Source organism: Hipposideros armiger, unplaced genomic scaffold, assembly GCF_001890085.2.
Source record: "Hipposideros armiger isolate ML-2016 unplaced genomic scaffold, ASM189008v1 scaffold_49, whole genome shotgun sequence".
NCBI classification, from domain to species: Eukaryota; Metazoa; Chordata; class Mammalia; order Chiroptera; family Hipposideridae; genus Hipposideros; species Hipposideros armiger.
Genome location: NW_017731399.1, coordinates 4322770 through 4345630, shown reverse-complemented (window position 1 = coordinate 4345630; position 22861 = coordinate 4322770). Strand labels below are relative to the sequence as shown.

The window sequence follows — 22861 nt, the reverse complement described above, 5'->3', positions numbered from 1 at the left end:
TATTGTCAAGGACAACATGAGATGGAAGGAGCTGAAATGGCAGCACAAGCCAGAAGAAAGCTGGCAATGAAGGCAGTTAAAGAGTAAACGGCATGGTCAAAGGAGCAGCTTCTCTGAAGAGGCCTTTGCGCCTGGGGAGGTTTCCCCAGACCCAGGGCTGTTTGAGTGCCTGCCTATCCAGAGGCAAGAGAATATGTTAGATGACATCTTAAAGTCCCTTTTAGGCCTATTATTTAAGGATTATAATAGGGTGAAAGACAAGACAGAAAAGCAAAGCTTTCCAAATGCAGAGGAGCTCAGCCTTTCATCATTGTTGTATATTTGTGTAGGTGTCTCTTCCCCTACTAGCCATGAGACCCCTGAGGGCAGGAGCAGGGTCTTTCATCTCTGAATCCCCAGCCCCTGGCACAGTGAGTGACACAGGGCTGACAATAAATACTTAATGAAAGAATGGACACATCTTCACAGAGGCTTTGGGGGTGGGGGAAAATATGTGCCAGGCAAAGGAGTCAAAGACTAGGAATTGAGGGATGCAAAGTGTCCCCCAAGTACTAAGTGACTATTCTAAGGCACTGCCAGCATCAGTTCCGTTCATAACAGGGACAGGAAGAGTGGGGAGTGGGAGTAATGGGGGGCCCAGTGAAGAAAACCAGTGGGCTTGCCCTCCTGCAGGAATCCTCTCCTTTAGGCATTTCTGGAGAAACCAGGATGGAAGGAATTAAGAACTCCCAGACTCCGTTGGCCCCAGGGCCCCTTGAACCCCATTTTCTGTCTATTACCAAGAGCCCTACAACAGCCAGTGAGAAAACAAGCCATGTCTTACAGTAGAGAATCTTCATAAAAATTTTAAACTATGATGTCAGTCATTCCACCCTTCCTTGCACCTACCTTCTTTTCCTCCTTCTTTATGAAATTCAAAACTCATACCGTTAGCCACACGCTTTCGGAATATTTACTCCTGAACTAAACACTGTGCTGCATGAACACAAGGCTTGTCCACTCACACTGATGTCTCTCTCTCGACAGATGTATTTGGTTAGAGTTGCAATTTGCTGGAGTTTGGACACCACACCACCAGTTCTGGGGCTAGACGGTCACATGACCTGTCAGTAATGACCTATGCACTCCAGCCTTAGGCCATCAACACCAGGTCTGTCATTGATGCTTCAGAAAAGCAAGAGAAAGACCAAGCGAAACTGATGACGCTTCTCAGTGCTGATTAGGGAAAGCACAAAGACGGGTTTCAATTTTCCAGTAGAAGGTCATGTGGGTCAGTTCATGCCCTGGCGTAGCAAGTTATTATTGCCACCAAATGAGTCAGTTGAGGGGGAAAACATTTAATTTGAGAGTAACTATGTCATCAGGGCTCTGAATGAAGTGGTGTCATTCCCGTCAGAGAACTGCGGGACATTTCAGTGCTTTAAAGCTGGAGAAGCTTTGTCCATTTAAGTTGTATTATTATTGTGCTATTAGAATTCAGCAAGCCCCCTTCCTGTCTTGCCCAGTCTAGCCCTCTCCACCACTGCCACAGGCCTCAGGTATGTCAACCCCATCAGTCCACAACGGGCCCGCAGTCTCTGTGTCCTTCAGACCGAAACACAGCACTCAGGAAAAGGAAAAAGATAAGTCTCATGCTTCAGACCTGAGGATCAGGACAGAGTCCAGGGACCGCTGAGCTGACGGACAGCCCAGCCCAGGGATGAGGGCCCAGGTGGGGAACACACGCAGAACTCAAGCCAGGAAGCAGCTGCTGGGAGCCACAGAGACGTTTGCCCCAGGTAGAACGGAACCTTTGTGAAAGAATGAAACCCAAGTCTAACCTTTAGATTTAACAGTGCAGCCTGATTCCTGGCCAGTTACCTGAATCAGTGCGTATAATAATAATAATAATAATAATAATAATAATAATAATAGAAATAGACTGAACACCAGTCTTTGAAAGCTGGATTTCTCTAAGGCAGTGGTTCGCCTAGGAACTTGTTATAAACACAGATTCTAGGGCCCCGCACCAGACCTGCTGAATCCCAAACTCGGGGGTGGGATCCAGCAGTCTGTGTTGTTAATGAACCCTCCAGGGGATGCTGACGTGCTCAAGTTTGAGAACCATGGCTCTAGCACGTGAGAGTCATGTCACACTGTGTCACATGCCTTTTCTGTTAAGGCTGCACGTTTAATCTTCACGTAGCCCTGAGATAGATACATTAAAGTTCTGGCTTTACACAGGTGGCACCTGAGGCACAAGGAAGCTCAGTGGCTTGTTTAAGGTCACATGTTAGTAAGTGGCTACACTGGCTCTGAACCCAAGCCGTGTGGCTCTTAGGGGCCCACGTGATACTGTGCTACCCTGAGCACATGCAACACACACCTGAAAAAAGTCAAGTCAGACTGGGTGGCAGACCTTGGGGGCCAGGGCTTCTCAAATTTGAAGGATCTCATTGATATTCAGATTAGAATTTATAGGTCCAGGGTAGGGCCTGAGATTCCACATTTCTTACAAGCTCGCCGACATGGTTGTCCACCGTCTGGATTTGTATGGCACAGAGGGGTTCCCAGGGCATGAGACTTTCAGTCCGGGAATGTCCTGGGAAAACCTGGACAGGTCAGTCAGCTGGGTACCAAGTGATGTTGATGCTGTTGACCACAATCTGAGAAGCAAAAGTGCAGGCCCTCAAGGTGAGAAGTATAGGTTGTATGCAAATGGGATAAAGTGTTTTGAGATCAGGGCATGGCATCATGTTTTATGCTTTAAAAGGACCACTTTGGCTACACCATGGAGAACAGACTATCAGAGAGAACAGTAACCAATAAAAAAGTTGCCACGATCCAAGCAGGAGCCACTGGTGGCCAGAAGATGAAGACAGGGAGGCAGATTTGGGGGGAAGCTGACATGAGTGATGAAATAAAACAAAGAGCCAAGGATGAATCCTAGGATTTCTGCTTTAGGCACAGTATTATTATTTAAAAAAAACAACAACACAAAAAACAAAAAAGAAAAGGTCAAAAAGAGATGTATGAGCTAGGCAAGACAGTGAGACACAGAATGAGAGAGAAAGATGCAGGGAAACTATTAAACAGGGTGGTGTGTGGGGTTTTTTTTTCTACAGTAAAACTCATTTACAAATTAGTCTCAAGTACAATTTGGAATTAGTGGGTGGAGTCCATACAACATCACAAACAACTAAAGTTAGTTTGGAAATGTGCCTACTATGGGGTGAATTATGTCTCTCCCAAAATGCATATATTGAGGCCCTAACCCCAGTGGGGTGGTTTTGGAGATGGAGCCTTTGGGAGGTGATTAGCTTTAGATGAGCTCATGAGGATGGGGCCCTCAAGGTGGAATTAGTGCCCTTATAAAAAAAAAAAAAAGACACTAGAAAGCTTGCTTCTCTCTCTCTCCACCCACATGCACCCAGGAAAGGCCGGGTGAGGACATAAGACAGCCATCTCCAACACAAGAGAGAGTCCTCACCAAACATAAACCCTGCTGGCACCATTCTCTGGGACTTCCAGTCTCCAGAGCTGTGAAAAATAAAGTCTTGCTGTTTAAGCCACCCAGTCTCTGGTATTTTGTCATGGCAGCCCAAATGAACTAAGATAGTGCCCATTAATACATTCATGTCTCTTGAAATTCCACTATGCAAGGTGATGCATTGGACAATTGGTCTACAGGTGAAAATCGAGGGACGTCAGGTGGACCATGACAAAGATCCCTGGCTGAGACCAAGATCCATCACTTGGGGTTCCAACTCACGCAAATTCACATCTTAGCGCCCCATCTTGCTAACTGTATGAATTGAGACAAGTTACTCAACCTTCTGAGCCTCAGTTTCCTACCGTGTAAAAATGAGAGCAGTAGCATGTGCCTCCTGGACTTGTAATGTTGCACTACATGAGATGACACAAGTAAACTGCGTGGCGCCTAGTAGGTGTTCCACCACTTCTTTGCATCTTTCCTCTCCTAGATGCAAAATACTTTTATTTCTGATAAGGCAGGAAAAGAAGTGACACATGACTGGAGAAATTCACCTTCATGCTCTGTGGCCACGGGCACATCACTCAGCCTCTGTGCACCTTGATATGTCTTCTAGGAGGATATAGCACCTGCCTTATAGGGTTGTTGTGAGGAATGAATGAGATAAAGGTGGCATGCTTAGCTCAGTGTCTGACGCATTCAAGGAATGTCAGCAAGTATTGCTGTTGTCGTCATTTCTCAGGACATGGAACTCTTCAATCCCGAACATTCTCGGTAATTAGGCCCAAAATGTAAGAGAAAGAAGACGCTCACAGAAAGGCAGATGGCAGATAGATCCCTGATCCTGGGGAAATGAGATGGTAAACATAGGGACAGCACACGTGGCCAGATTCTACCCCACAGATTCCTCTCGCTGGGTTTCACGCATCCATGTTATTTCCCAGTTCAACCAGAAGTTCTCCTAAGGCTGAGACCACACGTTATGTCTTTTTTGGAAGCCCAGTTTACACGTAGCCCCACAAGTGGACACATGCACAGTAAGTTCTCTGTAAATGCTCATGTTTAGCCTGTGGAGAAGGGCTGGTGTCCATATCTAAAATTTAGCAAGGCTGTGCCAGGGCCAGGTCAGGCTCTGATAGTTCCGCCTGATGACAATGAGACACACCCCTGCCCCCCATAGGCAGTTAGCATCCCAGTATCACACAGCTGCAGACAGGCCCTGACTCAGATCGGCCATCTGTGGTCGCAGACATGCTCTGTTGGTCCAAATGGCACAGAGATGGGATATCAGCGCTCACAATGGGCAGGCATGGTGCCAAACACCCACATCATCTCACTGAAGACTCATAGCAACCCCACGAGGTCAGTTTGATTGTTCTCTCTGTTTTATGGATGAGGCAACGAAGGAGCAGAGAAGTGTACGAGCTGACCCACATTTACACAGACAGAAGACAGCAGAGTGGCAGAGGCATGGAGCCCACCCTGGCCTGGCCAATTCCACGGCCATTCTCTCAGCCACTAGGTCAAGAGTGTGGATGAGCCACAAGACTGAGAAATTAACTCCAAGTCTACTTGCAAGGCCAGAGCAACCCCTTGGGTTCTTCTTCGCTTTGCAACCTCTAAACTATTTAGTTAAATAATAATCCATCTAAAGAACACCTGTTGTTAGTTTCCAAATTTGCTCTTCAGGAAGAGAAAAAAGCAGCTCACTTTTACGGACAGAGCCCCATATCTGAGCTTTCCTTTTCCTTCCCTGTAACTGTAACAAAGCCTGAATTACCTGCATGGAGGCTGGATGAGCAGTGAGCTGTGTGGGCTTTATTTATGGCTTTTCAGGCACTTTCAGAGTAGTCCAAAATTCTTAAGCTTGTATCAAAGGTAATTTTCACTCTCTCTTAAAGCTGTATTCATTGCCCCTGGGCCATACGTTAGAGGACAGAGATGTCAGAAGACGACATCTGTTAGATCTTTCCTATTAGTGTGGCAATGACATCATATGCTACTTTTAGATAATTTGCACATTATCAGACTAATTTTCAGATTATCTAATCAGCCGACATTACCCTTAATCAACTCAGCTCTCCTCTTTCAGTTCTGCAGAGTACGACATGCCCTCCAACGGCACCCCAGAGTGGGGCCTTTTCTTCTCTCGAAAGATACTAAAAGCCCTGCACACCACCATTATATGGAAGACTAAGACCTCCCAGAACTCAGGACACACCCACTTCCATCCCATGGACCTGAAAATAGGCTTGAAATAAGTTTTATAGACCCACATTTTAAAAAACATTTCCCTCTTAGGAGCTCCAAGTATGTTATAGAGAGCATTTTGTAGTCATTTATGCTATTAAATAAGAGATATGCCATATATCAATTAATAATATGCCAAACAGATTTCTTTATAAATTATTGGTTCTTGTCCTCTAGTAATTGCTACTGTGGCTCTCCGTTTCCTACAGGATGACAACTACACATAGAAGATGCTTCCAACTGCGGCCCCTGCCTACGTTTCTACCATTCTTCCCATGCTGTCAAGTCCAACCACCAACAAGTGTCTGATGTGCGCGTGCTGTATCCTACCTCCCTACCTTTGTACCTGGGAAGCCCTCTCCCCTCCCAGGAAATTCCTCCTCATTCTTCCAGGGCTACCTTGAATGTCACCTCCTCAGTGAAGCCTTTGCAAATCCCCTGATACTGCGGTTCTCAAGCTTTACTGGCACCAGAATGCCTTGGAGGGCTGCTTAAAACATAGACTGCTGGTCCCCCTCCCCCTCAAGAGTCTGTTTCAGGAGGTCTGGTGGAGCCGAGAATCTGCATTTTTCCAATAAGTTCCCGGGCGGTGCAGATGCTACGCTTAGAGCACCACTGCCTTATGGAGAAGAAAGCACGCTGTGCCCTTGTAGGCCCCTGCTTCTTCACCATCCTGCACAACCATTTCACACTCCCACGCAAAGCTGTGAGCTCCTCAGGAACAGGGACCAAGGCAGCACTCAGTACATGGTTACTAAACCGATGATGGATGGACGGACGGACGGACGGACAAATGGATTAGACTGAATTCATTTACATAGCTCTTCCTTCCAGGTCCAGGACCTCATAAATGCCCACACCCGCCCCACCCCACCACAAACATGCCTTGAAAACATCATCTATAATTGATTCCCACTGTACAGAGAAGGTAAAAAGAAATTCAAGAAGAGTTTTGACATTGTGAGCCTTTGTCAAAGGAGTTTTGAATTATAATCTAGTGCTCTTTCTGCTACCCTGGTCCCACCGGGGCTGTTGATCAAGGTGGCATTTAAGGAGCCACAATAGAATGCTTCTGAGTGGTGCCCCCAGAGTCCTAACCTGCCCAAGCATTCCCTCCTTTCACAAAGAGAGAGAGGGAGACAGAGAGAGAGATTTCACTTATAGAAAGTAGATGAAGGTGGTAAAAGAAATGGAGGGAGGAAGCAGAATCCAGCCTCACAGAGGAAGGGAAGGCGAGCAGCTCGGGTGGGGAAGACCCCATCAGAAAAGTACTAGCTCCCACGGGGGAGTGCTTGAGCTCCAAGCAGCCCTGGGATGCCTGTGGCTGAGGCAGATAGGCAAAGGCACAAAGGAAAGGGGATAAGCCTACAGGAGGACAAGAAACGAAAGCTCAGGAGAAAATGAGAAACTAGGAGAGGAACAAAGGCCAGAGAACATCAGCTGGGAGGGGGCAGGCGGACAGGAGGAATGCAGGCAGTTGCTGAGCTGGCAGCACAGGGCAGTTTGGGGGCTGGGGGGGAAGGTCAATGCGCTCCACTCTGCCCTTTCAGCAGCAGCAGGCAGAGATGAGCAATGGGCTTTACTGGAGGCACAGTTGGGGGCAGGGGTGGGGGGTGCAGCAAGGGACAGCAGGAGGACCAAAGTCAAAAGGTCTCTATGCTGCAGGTGGTGCCAAAGCAGCTGCCCGAGGCCCTGAAAACTCCTGAGAGTCTGGAGGGCGATTTTTCCGACAGGCCTGTGCTCACAAGCAGCTTGGGTCACACTGCAGCTAAAGAGGGAAAAGTCAGCATTCCCACTCCACAGCCGGCTGTGCAGACCCTTTCCTGAGGGAAGTGCAGATTAGCCTCGTGGATTAAGCTCCCCTGCCTCCCTCCCCCACTCCAGAAGCCCTGCCAAGGGAGGATCACAAAGCTGAGACCTCAGGATGCTGCAGAGCTGTCACATCCGATGCACCACACAGCCCCGGTAGCATTTAGGGGCAGGATCAATGCGAGCCCACCCCCACCCCAAACAGTGGGAGCAGCTAATGACTGGGTATTAATGATGCTGGCAATTAGTGCTCGCAAGAAAATGGTTGGGGGCTGCTCACCAAGGGAATGTGGGCGGGAACAGAGCACACATTCACAGCAGCAAGCAGATGGGTGGCTTGTGTGGTGCAGAGAACCTGGGAAGAGTTGCTGCCTCTTGGATTTGTCCAGAGAAACTGGGGAAGAGGGAGAAGATGGCTGCTGTGGACACTGAAGACCTTCCTGCTGCACCCTCCCCACTAGCAAAACTGAGGTTAATCACAGAGGGGGTGCTGTGAGGAGATGTCATTGAAAAGGTGTGTGTGAGGGTTCTGGAACCTTCCTTATGCGAGGAGGCCCCAGAGGAGTCCAGGTACAGTTATTGTTTTCTATGCAGTTTAAAACCCGTGGGTAGTCAGACGATCCTTTTTTAAGAACCCAATTTCTCATCAGCAGGATAAGAAGGAGAAGAGAGGTAGAGAGGGGGCTGGAGAGAGTGTGCTCACCGACAAACCAACCCACAGAGAGAGGAGAACAGGCAGCAGCATGAGAATTCTTAGGAAGATGTCTCCATCTAGGAGGAGGAAAGACACAGCTTCTTGCCAAGCAAAGCTGTCTGGCCTCAAGGTGAGGACTTGAGGCAGAAGACAGCAACCCATGAGGGCATGTGAGGAGATCCTGAGGGACAGAGATAATGTGCAAGTGCCCATCTCGAAAGTCAACCGCCTGCCAGGAGGGGGGACTGAAGGAAGAACTAAGGAGGAGATGGCGTTGATCCACTTATGCAGCACACCTGAGGGACCACAGGGACCTTCCTCTGCTGTTACCATCACCGTGCACACACACGAAAGAGACACACACAAAAGAAAAGCATTCCAAACCCTAGAGTGCGAGTAGAGCACCGAGGCACAGAACCAAGTGGCCTGACACGTGAGAAGGGATGTCATGGAGATAAGCCAGCACTGGGGGAAGGAGGAACAATGCCAGGCTAAGAAATACTTTAGAGAGAGAAGCCATAGTCAACAAATACTTTCCAGGTAGCAACCCAAATCAAAGGAGATCACTCTCTGTCTCCTCCACGTAGGAGACAATAGCTACGTCTTGGCCACTTAGATCAGAGAAGAGCTAGAGGAGTGACAGGGAAATGCAAATATTTTCCTTTCTGAAAGACAAGGGCGACTGGACCAAGGAAACCTCTCCCCAAAGAGAAGTCAGACCTCAGCTTTGTAGCTACTTGGGAGCTGGCGAGGGGAGGTGGGCAAAGCTGTCGACCCTCCTACCTTGCTTTTCAGGTTCTACCCAGCTGACAACAGTAGGTAAGAAAACAAGTATCTGACACACAAAAGGCCTGGACTCTGAAAGTGAGTAAGAATTAAAGAAGGTGTTATGGACTGAAATATGTCACTGTCATTACCACCACCCCCACACCCCCGCCACCCAATGCCTCCAAATTCATATGTTCAAGCCCTAACCCACAGTGCCTCAGAATGTGACTATATTTAGAGATAAGGCGTTTAAAGAAGTGATTAAAGGGGAAACTTACAGTGAAACTGTTAGGATGGGCCCTGATGCAATCTGACTGGCGTCTTTATAAAAACAGGAAATCTGGACATACAAAGAGACAGCAAGGGTGCACGAGCATAAAGCGACGACCATGTGAAGAGGCAGCAAGAAGCGGTCATCCACAGGCCAAGGAGGGAGGCCTCAGATGAATCCAACCCTGCTGACACATTGATCTGGGACTTCTAGCCTCCAGAACTCTGATAAAATAAATTTCAGTCCTTTAAGCTACTTACTCTGTTGTATGTTGTTATGGCAGCCTGGGCAGACTAACAGAAGGTAACGTGACAAGGGGAAAGAGGGGTGGGAGTTAGGCAAAAACCCACCCCCATCCAAAGAAAGGTCTTGGCCAAGGTGCGTTAATTGTTTCAAATATGTGGTGAATGCAGCCCATCAGCATCAGTTGACTAAGTTGATTGACTGGAACACACAGGAGTCACCCTCAAATCCTCGAGTATGAAATATTTTTAAAGGTCTCATCCTTTTAATTACATTGAATTGTTCATTTCAAGGAAACCTACCACCGGGCCAGCCGAGTGGCACGATGGTTAAGAACTGGCTTGGGATGCCAGAGGGCCCCGGTTCGGATCCCACATATGAGGGCCAGTGACACTGCCCTCTACAGCTAAGATGCTGAACAACAGCTCAACCTGGAGTTGGGCTGCCGTGAGTCGCCAGCAATGGCGTGGGCTGCAGCCCCTGCTACAGTGGGTTGCCATGGGCTACCGTGTGTAGCCAGCAGCCAGCGTGAGCGGCCGTCCAGAAGCCGGCGACTGATCTGCCTCACCCGGGAAGAGCGTAATGATGGTGCCAACTTAGGCCAGTGAAGCAACAGCCTCCACACTAGACTGAATAACAAAAGGACAGCAACTTGTCTGTTCCCCTTCCCCCAATTCCCCAGCACTGTTCCCATCCCCACAATTCCCCAATTAAAAAAAAAAATCTTTAAAAAAAAAAGAAAAGAAAACCTACCACCAAATCTTATGAACAAAATAGAAAACACACAGCATGTCCACAATTACTGCTTACCTAATAATCTTAGAACACACTACATCTTGAAGCAAGTCCTAAAGTTTCTATCATCCCACCCCATTTTGAAGTTACCGTAGGCCCAGAAACCATAAGGAATGTTATAGAGGAAGTCCAGGGGTGAATGCTAAGTCTTTTTTGACTCCCTAATTCATAACTGGAAGGAAAGAAAGAATAGAAATGGAAAAACAAATCTTCAGGATCATTTTGGGTCTTCGAGCCCAGCATCCCAAATATCAGATGAACCCGATCATGTTTGCTGACTGAGTGCTCAAGCAAAGAGCATGGAGGCTCTCGGGCAGTATTTCTAAGACAGGAGAGCCCTGTATCAAAATTGTGACCTCCCCTAACAGCCAAGACAATCAATCAAGAATATTCTACATCTCTTGGTGGCCAAGGAGACATCTAGAAAGTCTGTATGAATTGACATGCTCAGGTGATACAGGTCAGCAGTTGTGAATGGATCTTCTGGAGCTGAGAGAAAGAGGAACAGGTCTGGCATTTGACAACGGCCAGGTGAGGGCGTTTCCCTTCGGCCTTAGCACTCACCTTCCATCCTGAGAGCAGAGCTCGGTGTGCCACCCTTGCCCAGCTCACTCTAAGCCTGGGGCTCAGAGGACCCATGGGGGCAGCTGGCACTTGGTTGAACGAGCCAACTCACCACAGGACACTGAGACCAATCAAAGGTCACCACCAAAAGATGCCACAGGTGACAAAAGGAATGGTCAGCGGCCCTGCCCACCCACTTCATCACTGTCCCAATCCAGGTGGGAACTCACGTCTGTGGTTCTCGTTTCTGTGGTTGGGTGGGGACCGGGTCTCCTGGTCTTGGGCTTCATCCCCCTCCTCACTGGCCAGGTGAGTGTGAGCGTAGTGGTAGCTGAGTCCTGGCCGGTTCTTGTAGCGCTTGCCGCAAACTAGAGAGGAGAAGAGGAAAAAGAAGGGATTATGCAAATGTCAGCAACCTCTGTGGCCACTGCCATCATTCTCCTAGGTAATGACTCCCATCCATCCATCCCAGAGCTGGGTTTCCTTTAAAAACTGTCCCCCCCCCCCCAACACCCCTTACCCCTGGAAAGAATCAACACCACTATCACATCATGGGTCCAGGTAAAGAAAAACCATCACAGTAGAGGATGGAAGTTGCGTCAGAGCTCCATCATTTCCTAGCTGTGAGACCCTAGGCAAGTCATTTACCCTCTCTGTGCCTCAGTTTCTTCAGAGGGAAAATGGGAATAATAATAGTATCTACCTCATAGGGTGGTTGTGGTGAGTTAACCTCTACGCAAAGCATTAAACAGTGCCGGGCACGTGGTAAGGGTGATGATTATTTTTACTTTGAAGCCTGGACTGGGAGACTATCCAGTCCAACTCCCCATGGCACAGATGAGGCAAGTGGGGCCCAGCAAGGCAAAGTGACTTGCCTGGGAACACACAGCTACTTGTGGCACGGCCACCAGAACCCAGGTCTCCTAGATGCCTACGCAGCACTTCTTCCACCATCCTGTGGCTGACTCTATGAAGTAGGACAGTCTGACAGGGATAATATTGTTTGATGTATCACTCAGTGGTTTGGTGTCAGAAAAACATGTTTGGCCCACTTCCGCCATGGGAACCATGAAGCCAAGATATCCTTGGTAGATGTGGCAACCAAGGGCTGTGCCCTCGATGCCCCGGCAGCCTGATACCCAGTATCTCTGAAAATGTGTCCTCGCAAGCACCCCCTCTGAAATGGACGCTGTGAGTGAAGGGCAGCAAGCAACATACGCATGACCAAGAAGATGGGGAGAGCAGTTCCTCTGGTTGGCTGCTCGGCACCTCAGAAGCAGAAGTCTGGCTAAGTGACTTAATACCAGACCACCGCCCCCAGTCTCCCCCGACAGTATCTCAGCCCCTGGAAGGGTGGCAATGCTGGTAGCAAAAGCCTTAAGAGTCTCCCAGTAAAAATAAATCCTATGCCCACCCTCTCATCCTGTGCCCACCTTTCCCCAGCAGAGGACACCCCACCTGATCTGCTGAAACATCTGAGGTTACGAGCTTTAAGAGACTCACTTTTCACATGACTGGGTTATGCAGTGAATGTAAATATTTCATAAGGTACAAAGAGCACAGACTTCATGGTCAGACCCGGGTTCAAATCCTAGTTCCAGGCGCCAAAGTTAACTGGCTATGTGAACTCCATGGTATAGAGAAGGGCTATTTTCCGGAAATCTTGCCCAATGTTTTTATTATTTGTGGTAAAGTTTCTTTTCTTACTAGATTCGCTTAGTTTTTTTCGGCATTACAACCATTGGCAAAAATAGACAGTCATCTCCTCTTTCTCAAATTTGCACAAACTATTTTATCTTCTTAGCTTAGTTTGTAAAAATCGCCAAGGCAAAATTTTTTAAATGGCAAAAGCAAGATTTTCCTTTTTTAATGAGGTTGGATTTCGTGTTTCATTCATTAGAATGAAATATGTGGCTAATGTTTAGTCTTTATCTTTAAGTAGTTCCTCTTATTCCTATTTTAGAGTTTTATTACAGAATTTTATTGGCCGCCCGTTCAGCATCTACTAATATATGACTCTTCTTTAGTTTGTTGATGCTGAATTATGCTGATTTCCTAATGTTTCCTATTATTGAACCATTCTTGATTCCTAGAATATACTTTCTTTTGTCAGAGTGTATTATTATCCATTTGATACACTGTTGCATTCTATTCACTAATACTGCATTTTGCAGCTATATCAGACTTGAGATAGACCTATAATTTTTTACCTCTCTTTTATCACATTTTGATTTTATGGTTATGTTGACTTCCAAAAATGAGTTGAGTTTTGCTGTGTGAAATTGGACAAGACACATAACCTCTCTGTGCCTTCTTTCTTATCTGAAAATGATGATAGCACTACTTACCTTGAAGGATGGTTAAAGGGGTTATAAATAATATTTGTAAGCTATCTCACTCAGTACCCAATACATAAAAGATGCTTAATAGCCGACAGTGAGGGGCGAGGGGGTTCAGCTTGGTCTGCTGGGCCTTTAGCATTGAATGCTTCTGAAAGAGGGACTTTCTACGGGATCTGGTTGGACTTTCATGATAAGAGGAGAGTCTGAAATTCAAATTGATGACCTAGTGACTATAAAAATTCAAGTCTCACAATTGGCTACTTATGTTCTCTCTCTCTCTCTCTCTCTCTCTCTCTCTCTCTCTCTCTCCCTCCCTCACTCCCTCCTTCCCTCCCTCCTTACCCCTCCCTCCCTCTGTTGTAAATATTGCAAAAAAGTTAAATGGTACTCCACATCTCAATGCCATTTGACTCATGAAGTGAGACCTAAAGAGGCCCTTGAGGCGCACTCTGGGCCTGCTTGTGGCTTCTTCTATGTAACCTTTTAAATGATATGAGGTCAATAAACAGCAAATTATGGGGTCATTAGATATGACCCCATTTCATCACCAAGTATACTCTTGGTAAGGAATAAGTGTTTATTAAAAACAAAAATGATAATATCAGCATTTACATGAGGCCACCTTGGCTGCTTCCGCAGATCTCCCCACCATAATCTCCACCACAGCATTTCATGTGTGCCATTTTGTTATGTCGATCACCACTGTCTTCCTTAATCACAGAATTTTAATAGTGATTTGGTCTAACTATCAAACTGTTCTATTCCCACGAATACTTTAGAAGCCTGTCCTAGGACAACTCCACTGATGGCGAACTCACTACCCATCCAAACAGGCATTTCTTCTTTGGACTCCTTGAATTAGTTATGTCTGTAGTAGAGGACCTCTCTTAAGACACTTTCATATCGATTTCATCTTGATATCAACAACTCCACCTCATATGTTGCCATGTGCACACTATACATTCAAAACATATTCACTGGGCTGGCCGAGTGGCGCGTTGGTTAAGAGTTGGCTTGGGACGCCAGCTCTGAGCAGCAGGGCCCCAGTTCAGATCCCACATGGAGGGCCAGTGACGCTGCGCCCTCTACAGCTAAGATGGTGAACAACAGCTCGACCTGGAGCCGGGCTGCTGTGAGTCACCGGCGATGGCGTAGGCTACAGTGGGGCTGCAGTGGGCTGACATGGGCTACTGTGAATGGCTGCCAGCCAGTATGAATGGCCACCATGAGCCGCCGTGAGCGGCCGTCCAATGGCCGGCAGGCAATTGCCTCACCCTGGAAGAGCAATGATAATACCAACATGGGCCAATGAAGCGACGTCCTCCACAACTAAACTGAAGAACAAAAGGACAGCAACTTGTCTGTTCCCCTTCCCCAATTCCCCAACACTGTTCCCCTCCCTCAATTCCCCAATAAATTCTTTAAAATATATATATATATATATACATATATATATATATGTATGTGTATATATATATATATATATATATTCATTGACTAGCTGATGAATGAACACAGAAACACTTTGTGGAAATGCCTACAGATGGGGGGAGGAGGTAAATATATAGAATCTGATCCATCTATCCACATTAATCTCATACTAATAGTCCTTAAAACCTACAAAACCAAACTCAAGCGAAAAAGCTTCCCATATCTCCTTGCCCAACACCATAGAGAATAATTATTTTTAGAGCAAAGTCTTTTGCTAAAACAGAGATTCCCAAAGAGTGATTCCCAGACCAGCACCAACAGCATCACCTGGGAACTTGTAAGAGATGTAAATTCTTAGGCTCCATCCCAGACCTACTGAATCAGGACCTCTGGGGTGGAGCCCAGCAATCTGTGTTTCCAGGTGATTCTGATGCATGCTCGTTTAAAAAACACTATGCTAACAAGGTTTCCAGTTCAACTCACTCATGAGCTAGTGGGCTATGCCCACCCGCAACTAAGATTGAACACGGCACCTTGAGCTGAGCAGCCGCGAGCTGCCAATGGGCGGCCAGATGGCGACTGGACTCGGAGCTGAGCTAACTGCACCCTCCACAATTAAGATTGAAGGACAACAACTTGGCTGTTCCCTTCCCCAATTCCCCCAATAAAATCTAAAAACAAAACAAAACAAAACAAAACAAAAAACCACTATGCTAGAAGATTGATATATTTAAGCTGGACGTTGCCTGCCTTGGGGGCACCTGCCCTTTGGATGGATGGCAGTGGCAGGCAAGGGCAGTGAGAGGCAGCCCTGAGACCTGTGTTCAGCTATTAGAAGAAAGAGCCAGGCAGCACATGAAGGTCCTGGAAGCCAGACCCCTTTACCACGGGCCCTATATGCAGAGCTCTCCAGATGAAACTTCATTTTTCCTCCACCTGCTTATACCAAGTCATTCCTTCATCACTAGGTCTTCAAGAAAAACACTTATTAACTACCTAATCTGTGCCCAGCCTGTGGCACCAGAAGAAAGATAAATGAGTCCTATTCCCCTCCCTCAAGGGGTTCACAGTCTAGCAGAGGAGGAGTACATGTCAACAAGCAAGAAGGGAGGCGGGATAAATGCACCAGTGTGAGCATGGGCCCTGCACAAAGGGGCCAGCACACGGTGGGGACGGCTTCCAGGAGGAGGTGGGATGAGCTGTGGCTTGTGAGATGAGCAGGATATCACCAGGCAGACAGAAGAGCACATTCCACCCAGCACCTTTGGGGAACTACAGGAAATTCAGTAGCGCTGGTGTGAAGGAGGCATGGGGCTGGTGTGAAGGAGGCATGGGGCTGGGCGTGAGGAGGGCCCACAAGAGAGGAGACTGGGCGGAACTTTATCTTGACAATGGGGAGTCAGGGGAGGATTGTACCCTGAGGACCAACTTAATCAGATTTACGTGTTAGGAACCCCACTTAAGACTCGAGTGCACAAGATGGATTGGAAGGTGGCAAGAGGCTATGTCACTTTTCCACGTGGGAAACACTGAGGGCTTTCTGGGTGGGAGAGGAGTTAGAGAGAGTCTGGTAGAAAGGAGTCAGTGTAAGCAGCAAGGAGATGCCTAGAAAGACTAACACGGCCCTCCCTGCCACGCACCACCCAGCCTGTTCCCTTCCCCTCCCCAGCCTCATCCGATGCCACATTTCACCCCCTTCTTGGCCATCCTGCTCACTGGCCTTTTCATTTCTTAAGCATTTTTCTTGCCACCACAGAGCCTTTGCACAAGCTCTTCCCTCGGCCCAGAATGTCTCCCAGCCCCGATTTGCCTGATTAACGCTTCATCATCCCTCAGAATTTGGTTCAAATGTCCTTCCCCAGGGAAGTCTTTTCGATCAAAATTAGGACCCTGGTTGTTACCTTCCGAGGACTAACCATGTACCAATGTGTGTCTCTCTCACCGGCAGAAAGCATGACAGGCTTGTGTGATTGCACACAGTTGCATCCCAGTGACCAGCACTGGGTCTGACCTGTGGCCAGCACTCAGTGTCAGCTAAAGGATGAAACAGGAACAACTGGGGTTGGCTTACACACCTGGAGCCTGGGAAAGAGATGTGGATTTTGGAGTTGGCCGGGTAGCAATGGAAGTTAGGGATATGGAGAAAAGGAGAGATTGTGGAGAGAGAGAAGAAAGGTGTGGAGATAGTATAGAGCTCAGAAAATACCAGTGTCCTAAGAGTTGGTGGAGAAAGAAAAACTGATTTTTTGAAAGTTTGTTACGAAAGACTCACACCGGAGTGAGCAACATAAGCAAAAGGAGTAGGGTTTCCAGATGACGGTAACAATGATACCACCACCAATCGTGGCCACTGCTCACAGCCGTTGAGTGTGTGCCATGTGCCAGGCCTGCTCTAGTGCGTCAGGTAAATTTATTCACACAGCCCACACCCCCATCTTACAGAGGAGTAGTCTTGGAAACATACACAGGTGGAGCCAGGACAATGTCAGCTGCCTAAGAAGGGTCAAGAAATGGGGGGGGGGGGCGGTTCAGAAGAGATCACTGGATTTGGCAAACAGGAGGTAACCTTAGTGAGAAGGGAATCTGCAACCTCGTGGAGGACGAGGCGAAACAGCAGAAGGCAAGGGTGCTCCTGGAAAGGAGGAAGTAGTTAGTGATGGTGCCGACGGATTGTTCCTTCCAGCATGGCTGTGGAAGGAGGGAAAGAGTGAGGCCAGTGGGCTAAAAAGGGACTGGGTGGGCAGGGAGGCTGAGTGGTGCTTGTCGAGCAGGCTCACAGGCTAAAGAAAAGGAGACAGGAGGTGGGGTGGAGGGTGCGTGGGGGGAAGCAGAGGGGATTTGAAAGGCAGGGTTAGGAGGGATTGGAGATCATGAAGCAAGATTCCTGGCCCCAAAATGAAGCTGCTGACCCGAGTCCCAGTGCTTCAAATGACTTCATCCCAGGGACAAGAGATTTTTAAGATTTATTTGGTTGAATTGCATCTGGATCTGACTGTTACATTTAGATGAAAAGAAATGCCTTGGAAATCCTGCTTTGACTGTCTTAGAAGGAAAATCAGTACTGTTTCACCTTCTGTGTTTCTTTCTGTCTCCCCAATACGCTGAATACGGATGGACCAGCTTCACGGGCAGGTGACCTGTGCATTCAGACAGGATCCGGGCTCAGAAGGGGCGCACACTTGGTTTAATGCTTTGCTGTCACCATCTTGAAATGCTGCATACTTATTGAACAAAGGGCCCCTCGTTGTCATCTCGCACTAGGCCCCATAAATTATGCAGCCAGCCCTGGAAAGCTGCTGGGGATAAGGGTGGAGATCTTGGACTAAGTTATGCCCAACAGCCAACGTGGTAATATAATTGCTGCCACAGTGAATACAGGACCCAATCAGTCCTGAGTCCCCTCTGAGGTAACCTTGGAAATCTGGCCAGAGTGGTCAGCCACTCAGCAGCAATCACTTCAGTGCCTTCAGCTGCTCTGGCCCTTCTTCTGGGTTGGCCCTGCCATCAGAGGCGGGATCTACAGTGGGTATGTGGGTGGGCGGGATCTGAACTGCCTGGCTTCAAACTCCGGCAGTGCTGCTGACTGATGGCAGGATCTCAGGTGAGCGGCTAAACCTCTCTCGGTTTCAGCATGCCCCCTGGAAAACCGGGGTGATCGTGACAGCACACCTACCTCAACGTTGTGAGGGTCATGTGAGAGAATACATTTAAAACAGAGCCTGGCTCATAGTAAGTCTCAGCCATTGTCAGTTGTTATTATCACGCTGCCATTAAAGTGGATCAGCAAAGGATATAAACCCAAAAGCGGAGGGGGGATCCTAGTCCTTTCTCCTCTGAAGTCTGGGGTGATGGAGTGGCAAGAAAAAGAGGGTGGGGAAGATACATTCTGAAAATAAAGTAGTAGAACCATCTGCTATCCTTTTATCATGTCAGCAATCTCACTCTGGAATTATCTGTCGTGCAGAATCAGACTGAGCCCCAAGACTGCTGAAGCATTCAGAGAGGGCTGTGCCCCCACCCTCCCACTCCAGTCTCCTTCCCCAGGGCAAGCTCCTTTGCGTCATGTACCTCTGAAGCCATCACCCCTGGGACCAGTCAACCCTGCCTGCGCACAACCTAAGGTCCTTCTTTTCACCTTGGCAAGCATGCACCTGGATTTTGCGTTCCTGGCACGGCGCACATGGAGAGGGATGGCTGTGACAATAAGGAAGGTCCAGCTTGCCTTCCTCTCTCTCCTTCCCCCTGGGGCGGATCCATCTGTCAAGCTGCAGAAATAGTGCTTGCCCACTTCCCCGTCCAGAGCTGGCTTCTCTGGGCAGGACCTCCTGTCTGGAGTTACGAATACCTTCAGAGTTGCTTCCGAATATTTACAGCACACCCCACCCCACCCACACAAACACTCCAACCCTACTCCACTCACTCCTTGTCTTGGAAGGAAGAGAGGAGGGGGCCGAGCAGAGGTGAGGGAGGTGAGGAAGGAGGAGGAGGGGGAGGAGGAGGAGAAATGGGGGCAGTTTGTGTGAACAAAGCCGGCTGCAGCAGACAGCAGAAGCTTTCCTGCCGGGGAGAAGCGGCCGCCTTCCCCACTGATAACTTAATGACTCTGGCACATTTTCATCAGCCCAACTTGGAGCACGCAGTGGGTATCTGAGCCAGTGGTTTCTGAGAGACTGAAAGCAGAGACTGAAAGCAATTACGGGATGAGCGTTCAGGAGACAAAGCCTGGGCTTTGGGAGTCACCGGCTGATTCTCATTCCCAGCTCTGCCCTGTGACACTTACATACAACCCCGAGGAGGCCACTTCATTCTCTCTGCAGCTCGACTTCCTCATCTGTAAAAATCAACCCAGCAATGCCTGTCATCTGCCGATGCCTCCAAGGCACGATACTTACAGACGGTCAGGCAGGCACGTGCTCTTACACTGAATCTCACAATAGCTCACAAGGTCAAGATTATCATTCCATTTTACAGATGAGGACCCCTGAGGCTGAGGGAGCTGAAGCAACTTGCTAAATGGCAGAGCCAGGACTGGAACTCAGGTCTGCCTGACTTTGAAGCACACAACTGACAGATGTGCCAGTCATTCTCTATTCACCACCACCCCCACCCCAGTGCCCGGAGCTGACCTCTACAGCCTCTTGCCCTCTGCTCCTGGTGGCATTTGGCCTGTGGGAGGCACTGGCAGTACAATGGAGGGTGAGCAGAGGGAAGTTGAGGACTGGTGCCCTGCCCATCCCTGTCTCGGCAGCATGCTGGTGCAAGGGCTGTGCCGCCTCCACAGCTCCAGCCCTCCGTGGAAGCCATGTGTCCTTCTTGCTTCTTGGGGCTCCGGATGGGGAGGGCTCCCTGTCCCTTGTCGGTACCTTTATCTTGCCCACACCTCCATAATCATTCCATCATCAAATTATCTTCCATTCAGCCTTTCTAAGTGCAGCCCTATGTGCTGCTGGGGCCGGGACAGAAATAATGGCCGGCCATTTTAACAGCAGAATCATACCCTACCAGACTGGTTGGTAGACTTTTAGGACTCCTTCCAGACAACCCTCGGTCTTCTCTCTGCAGAATCACCTAGGGGACGGAGGGATCCCTGTACCACCAATCCCGAATGGGTAGGAGCCCCAAGTGGGAGAAGAGTCCTGCTGTGACTCAGCTTGGGACAAAACCCAGCACCAGCTCAGACTTGTGTGCTCAGGGTGGGGTGTTAATCCCTATGACTATTTTAAATACCCAAGCTTTTCTCAAAAGCCAATGATGGCTCTACCAACTTTAAGAGATTAAAGTAGTGGTTTCAAGACTGGTTTAGTTCCTACAACATCTAGGCACCAAGGGGTTCCTCTTGGGCAAGTCCGGATGGGCTTCCCCTCCCCCACCCTCACGCCCAGAGGCCAGCGGCGTGAGTGGCCCTCTGTGGACCTGGGGTCTGGCCCTGGCTCTGACACTGACACCCTTGGACAAACCCCATACCTTCTTGGCCTTGGTTTCAACATCTGTAATATATGGCGGTTGATCAGATGATCTCTAAGTCTTCCATTCTAGCGTTTCACAACTCCTGAATCTGGGTCCTCCGAGGTCTGTGCACCTCCTGAAGTAGTTATTCCCTCAACTGTGACAAAAAAGCAATGTAGGCTCCCAGCCACGGGATCCACCCAGGTGCTGCCTGCATCGCTCTCCTCACCCGCCAAGCCAGGTCCGCAACTGCTTTCCTTTCTTTCTTCCAGGTCACTTGATGCTTATTTTAAACTGAAGTCTTCTAAGTAGAAACACGGGGAGCTGAAGTAGGGGTGGAATGTAACATCCTGAGTTTTTAGAGCCACATTCCTCAGGGCCTGGCACTGACCCATATATCAGGAGTGAGCGCAGAGCCAGGGGCTATGAGATGACCGTGACCCGGAAGTCCAGTGTCTCCATCAAAGGAGAGCATTCAGCTTGTTTTAGGAACTTACTATATGCGAAGTGTGACTCCCAGATTAAAAAAGGAAAAGCAGGTATAAGTTAGCCTTTCACTTCAAAATACTATATAACCTAATTCTGATTCTTGGCAGAGAAATGCAGAAACTCCCAAAACCAAAGCATTAAATGCGTTAGTGGGAATCTTTCCTGCCCTGTTGGGAAGCAGTTAACAGGCTTCTGGTCAGTCTGGGGTCTGCCTTCCTGTGTCAGCTAATTGGCCAGGTAACCTTGGGCAAGTGACTTCATCTCTCCAAACTCAGTTTCCTTGTCTGTAAAACAGGGATAATAATACTTCATACCTCATCTGAGTGTTGTGAGAACTTAATGAGTCCATCCTATAAAGTGCTTAGCACAGTGCCTGGCACACAACAAATGGTCAATAAATATTAGCTATTTTTGATCATTCATTTAACTTTATCAGATCGCTTCCCTGGTCCCTGACAATTCCAGTAGCCAGTGCACAGAACAGAACTGGAGGCCCAACTTCGGTGTGAAATAAGTATCCTTTCTTAACTTGGTACAGTGCAAACAAATTCTTATTGAGTGTGTCTATGAACCAGGCAGTGTGCGGCTTCTACACACAGTCTCATTTAACCCTCTTGAAAACCTCTAAAGTTAACCTGATTGTCCGCACGTGGCAGAAAAAGAAACCAAGGCTCAGAGATGTTCTGTGATTTCCCCAGGTCATGGCTAGGAAGTGACAGAGCAAAGGTTCAAATCTTGGGCTTCTGACTCGAGAACCATCTTCTTCTGACCATCATCCCTTGTACAGACAGTGTCTTTGATTCTTTATTCTAGCGAGCCCTATATTAACATGCCTTTAGTTAGCTTAAAGGGTAAATAAAATATAACTCGTCTCTTAATCCTATGATAAAAGCAATTTAAATAATAAATATAATTGTCAGCATTTCTGGGAAAGATAAACAGAGAAAAGTGAAAAATCAGACCCACTGCACAAGGTATGGCAGCCCCCCAACATTTGGGAATGCACCCAGCACACTCTCTCGGAATCCCTGAGGGGGCTATCAGACACAAATGCTGCCTCAGATACAGAGCTGGCTTTAGTTGTGGGTCCCAACCTAGCTGTGGGTCCCAGTGTGTCTCACCGACCCTAACCTGAGGTAGGCCCTCATCCACCTACAACGTTGGTATAAATTCCTTACTTCTTTTGGGGTAACAAATATCCATTAGCATCTGTTAAACATTTCTGCCTCGATGTCCTACCATTTCTACAAACTCATACGTCAAAGTTTCACCACTCCCCAAAATTACCTTCTCCTCCTCTAGAACATTCCAGTTAAGCCTCCTCATGTCTCCACAACCCAAGCTCAAAACTTCAAGGGTCATCGTTGCCACCTCCTCTCTTGTATCCCATACCCCGTCTGTCCTCTGCCAGGTTCTGTGGATTTTTTTTTTCATAAAGTCTTTCTTATTGGCCCCGTCTACTTTGTTCCTGCTATTACCGCCACCCAGGCTTCATGTCTTCTCCCAGCTGACTGCTAAAGGCTCCTCTCAGCCTGGCGCTCCCAGCACCCTTGTCTAATGCTGTGTCTCCCAATCTCCCTACCCCAACACTCTGCTTTGGTCAAGCTGGTCCATCTCCTGCCCTGACGTAAGCATCCCACATTCATCCACATTTTGGGAGCACCCACTGTGCTTTGCTGGGGCTGGGATGCAAGCTGAGTATGAAATGGCCCCTGCCCTCAGAAGGCCTGCAGTCCAGCTTGCAGAGCAGACAAAGAAGCAAACTGTTGTCATGCGATGTGAGGGTT

At 48.2% G+C, this 22861-nt stretch overlaps 1 protein-coding gene across 5 annotated transcripts in view; it reads right to left on the bottom strand.

Moving 5' to 3' along the window:
- The window catches only part of DPF3 (double PHD fingers 3), a 300997-nt gene that overhangs the window by 71405 nt on the left and 206731 nt on the right, over window positions 1-22861 (bottom strand). For all 5 annotated transcript variants that reach the window (XM_019640433.1, XM_019640436.1, XM_019640432.1 and 2 more), the window contains exon 7: window positions 11097-11234. In XM_019640433.1, coding sequence (XP_019495978.1) covers window positions 11097-11234 — 138 coding nt within the window. The remainder of the gene's footprint in view (window positions 1-11096; window positions 11235-22861) is intronic.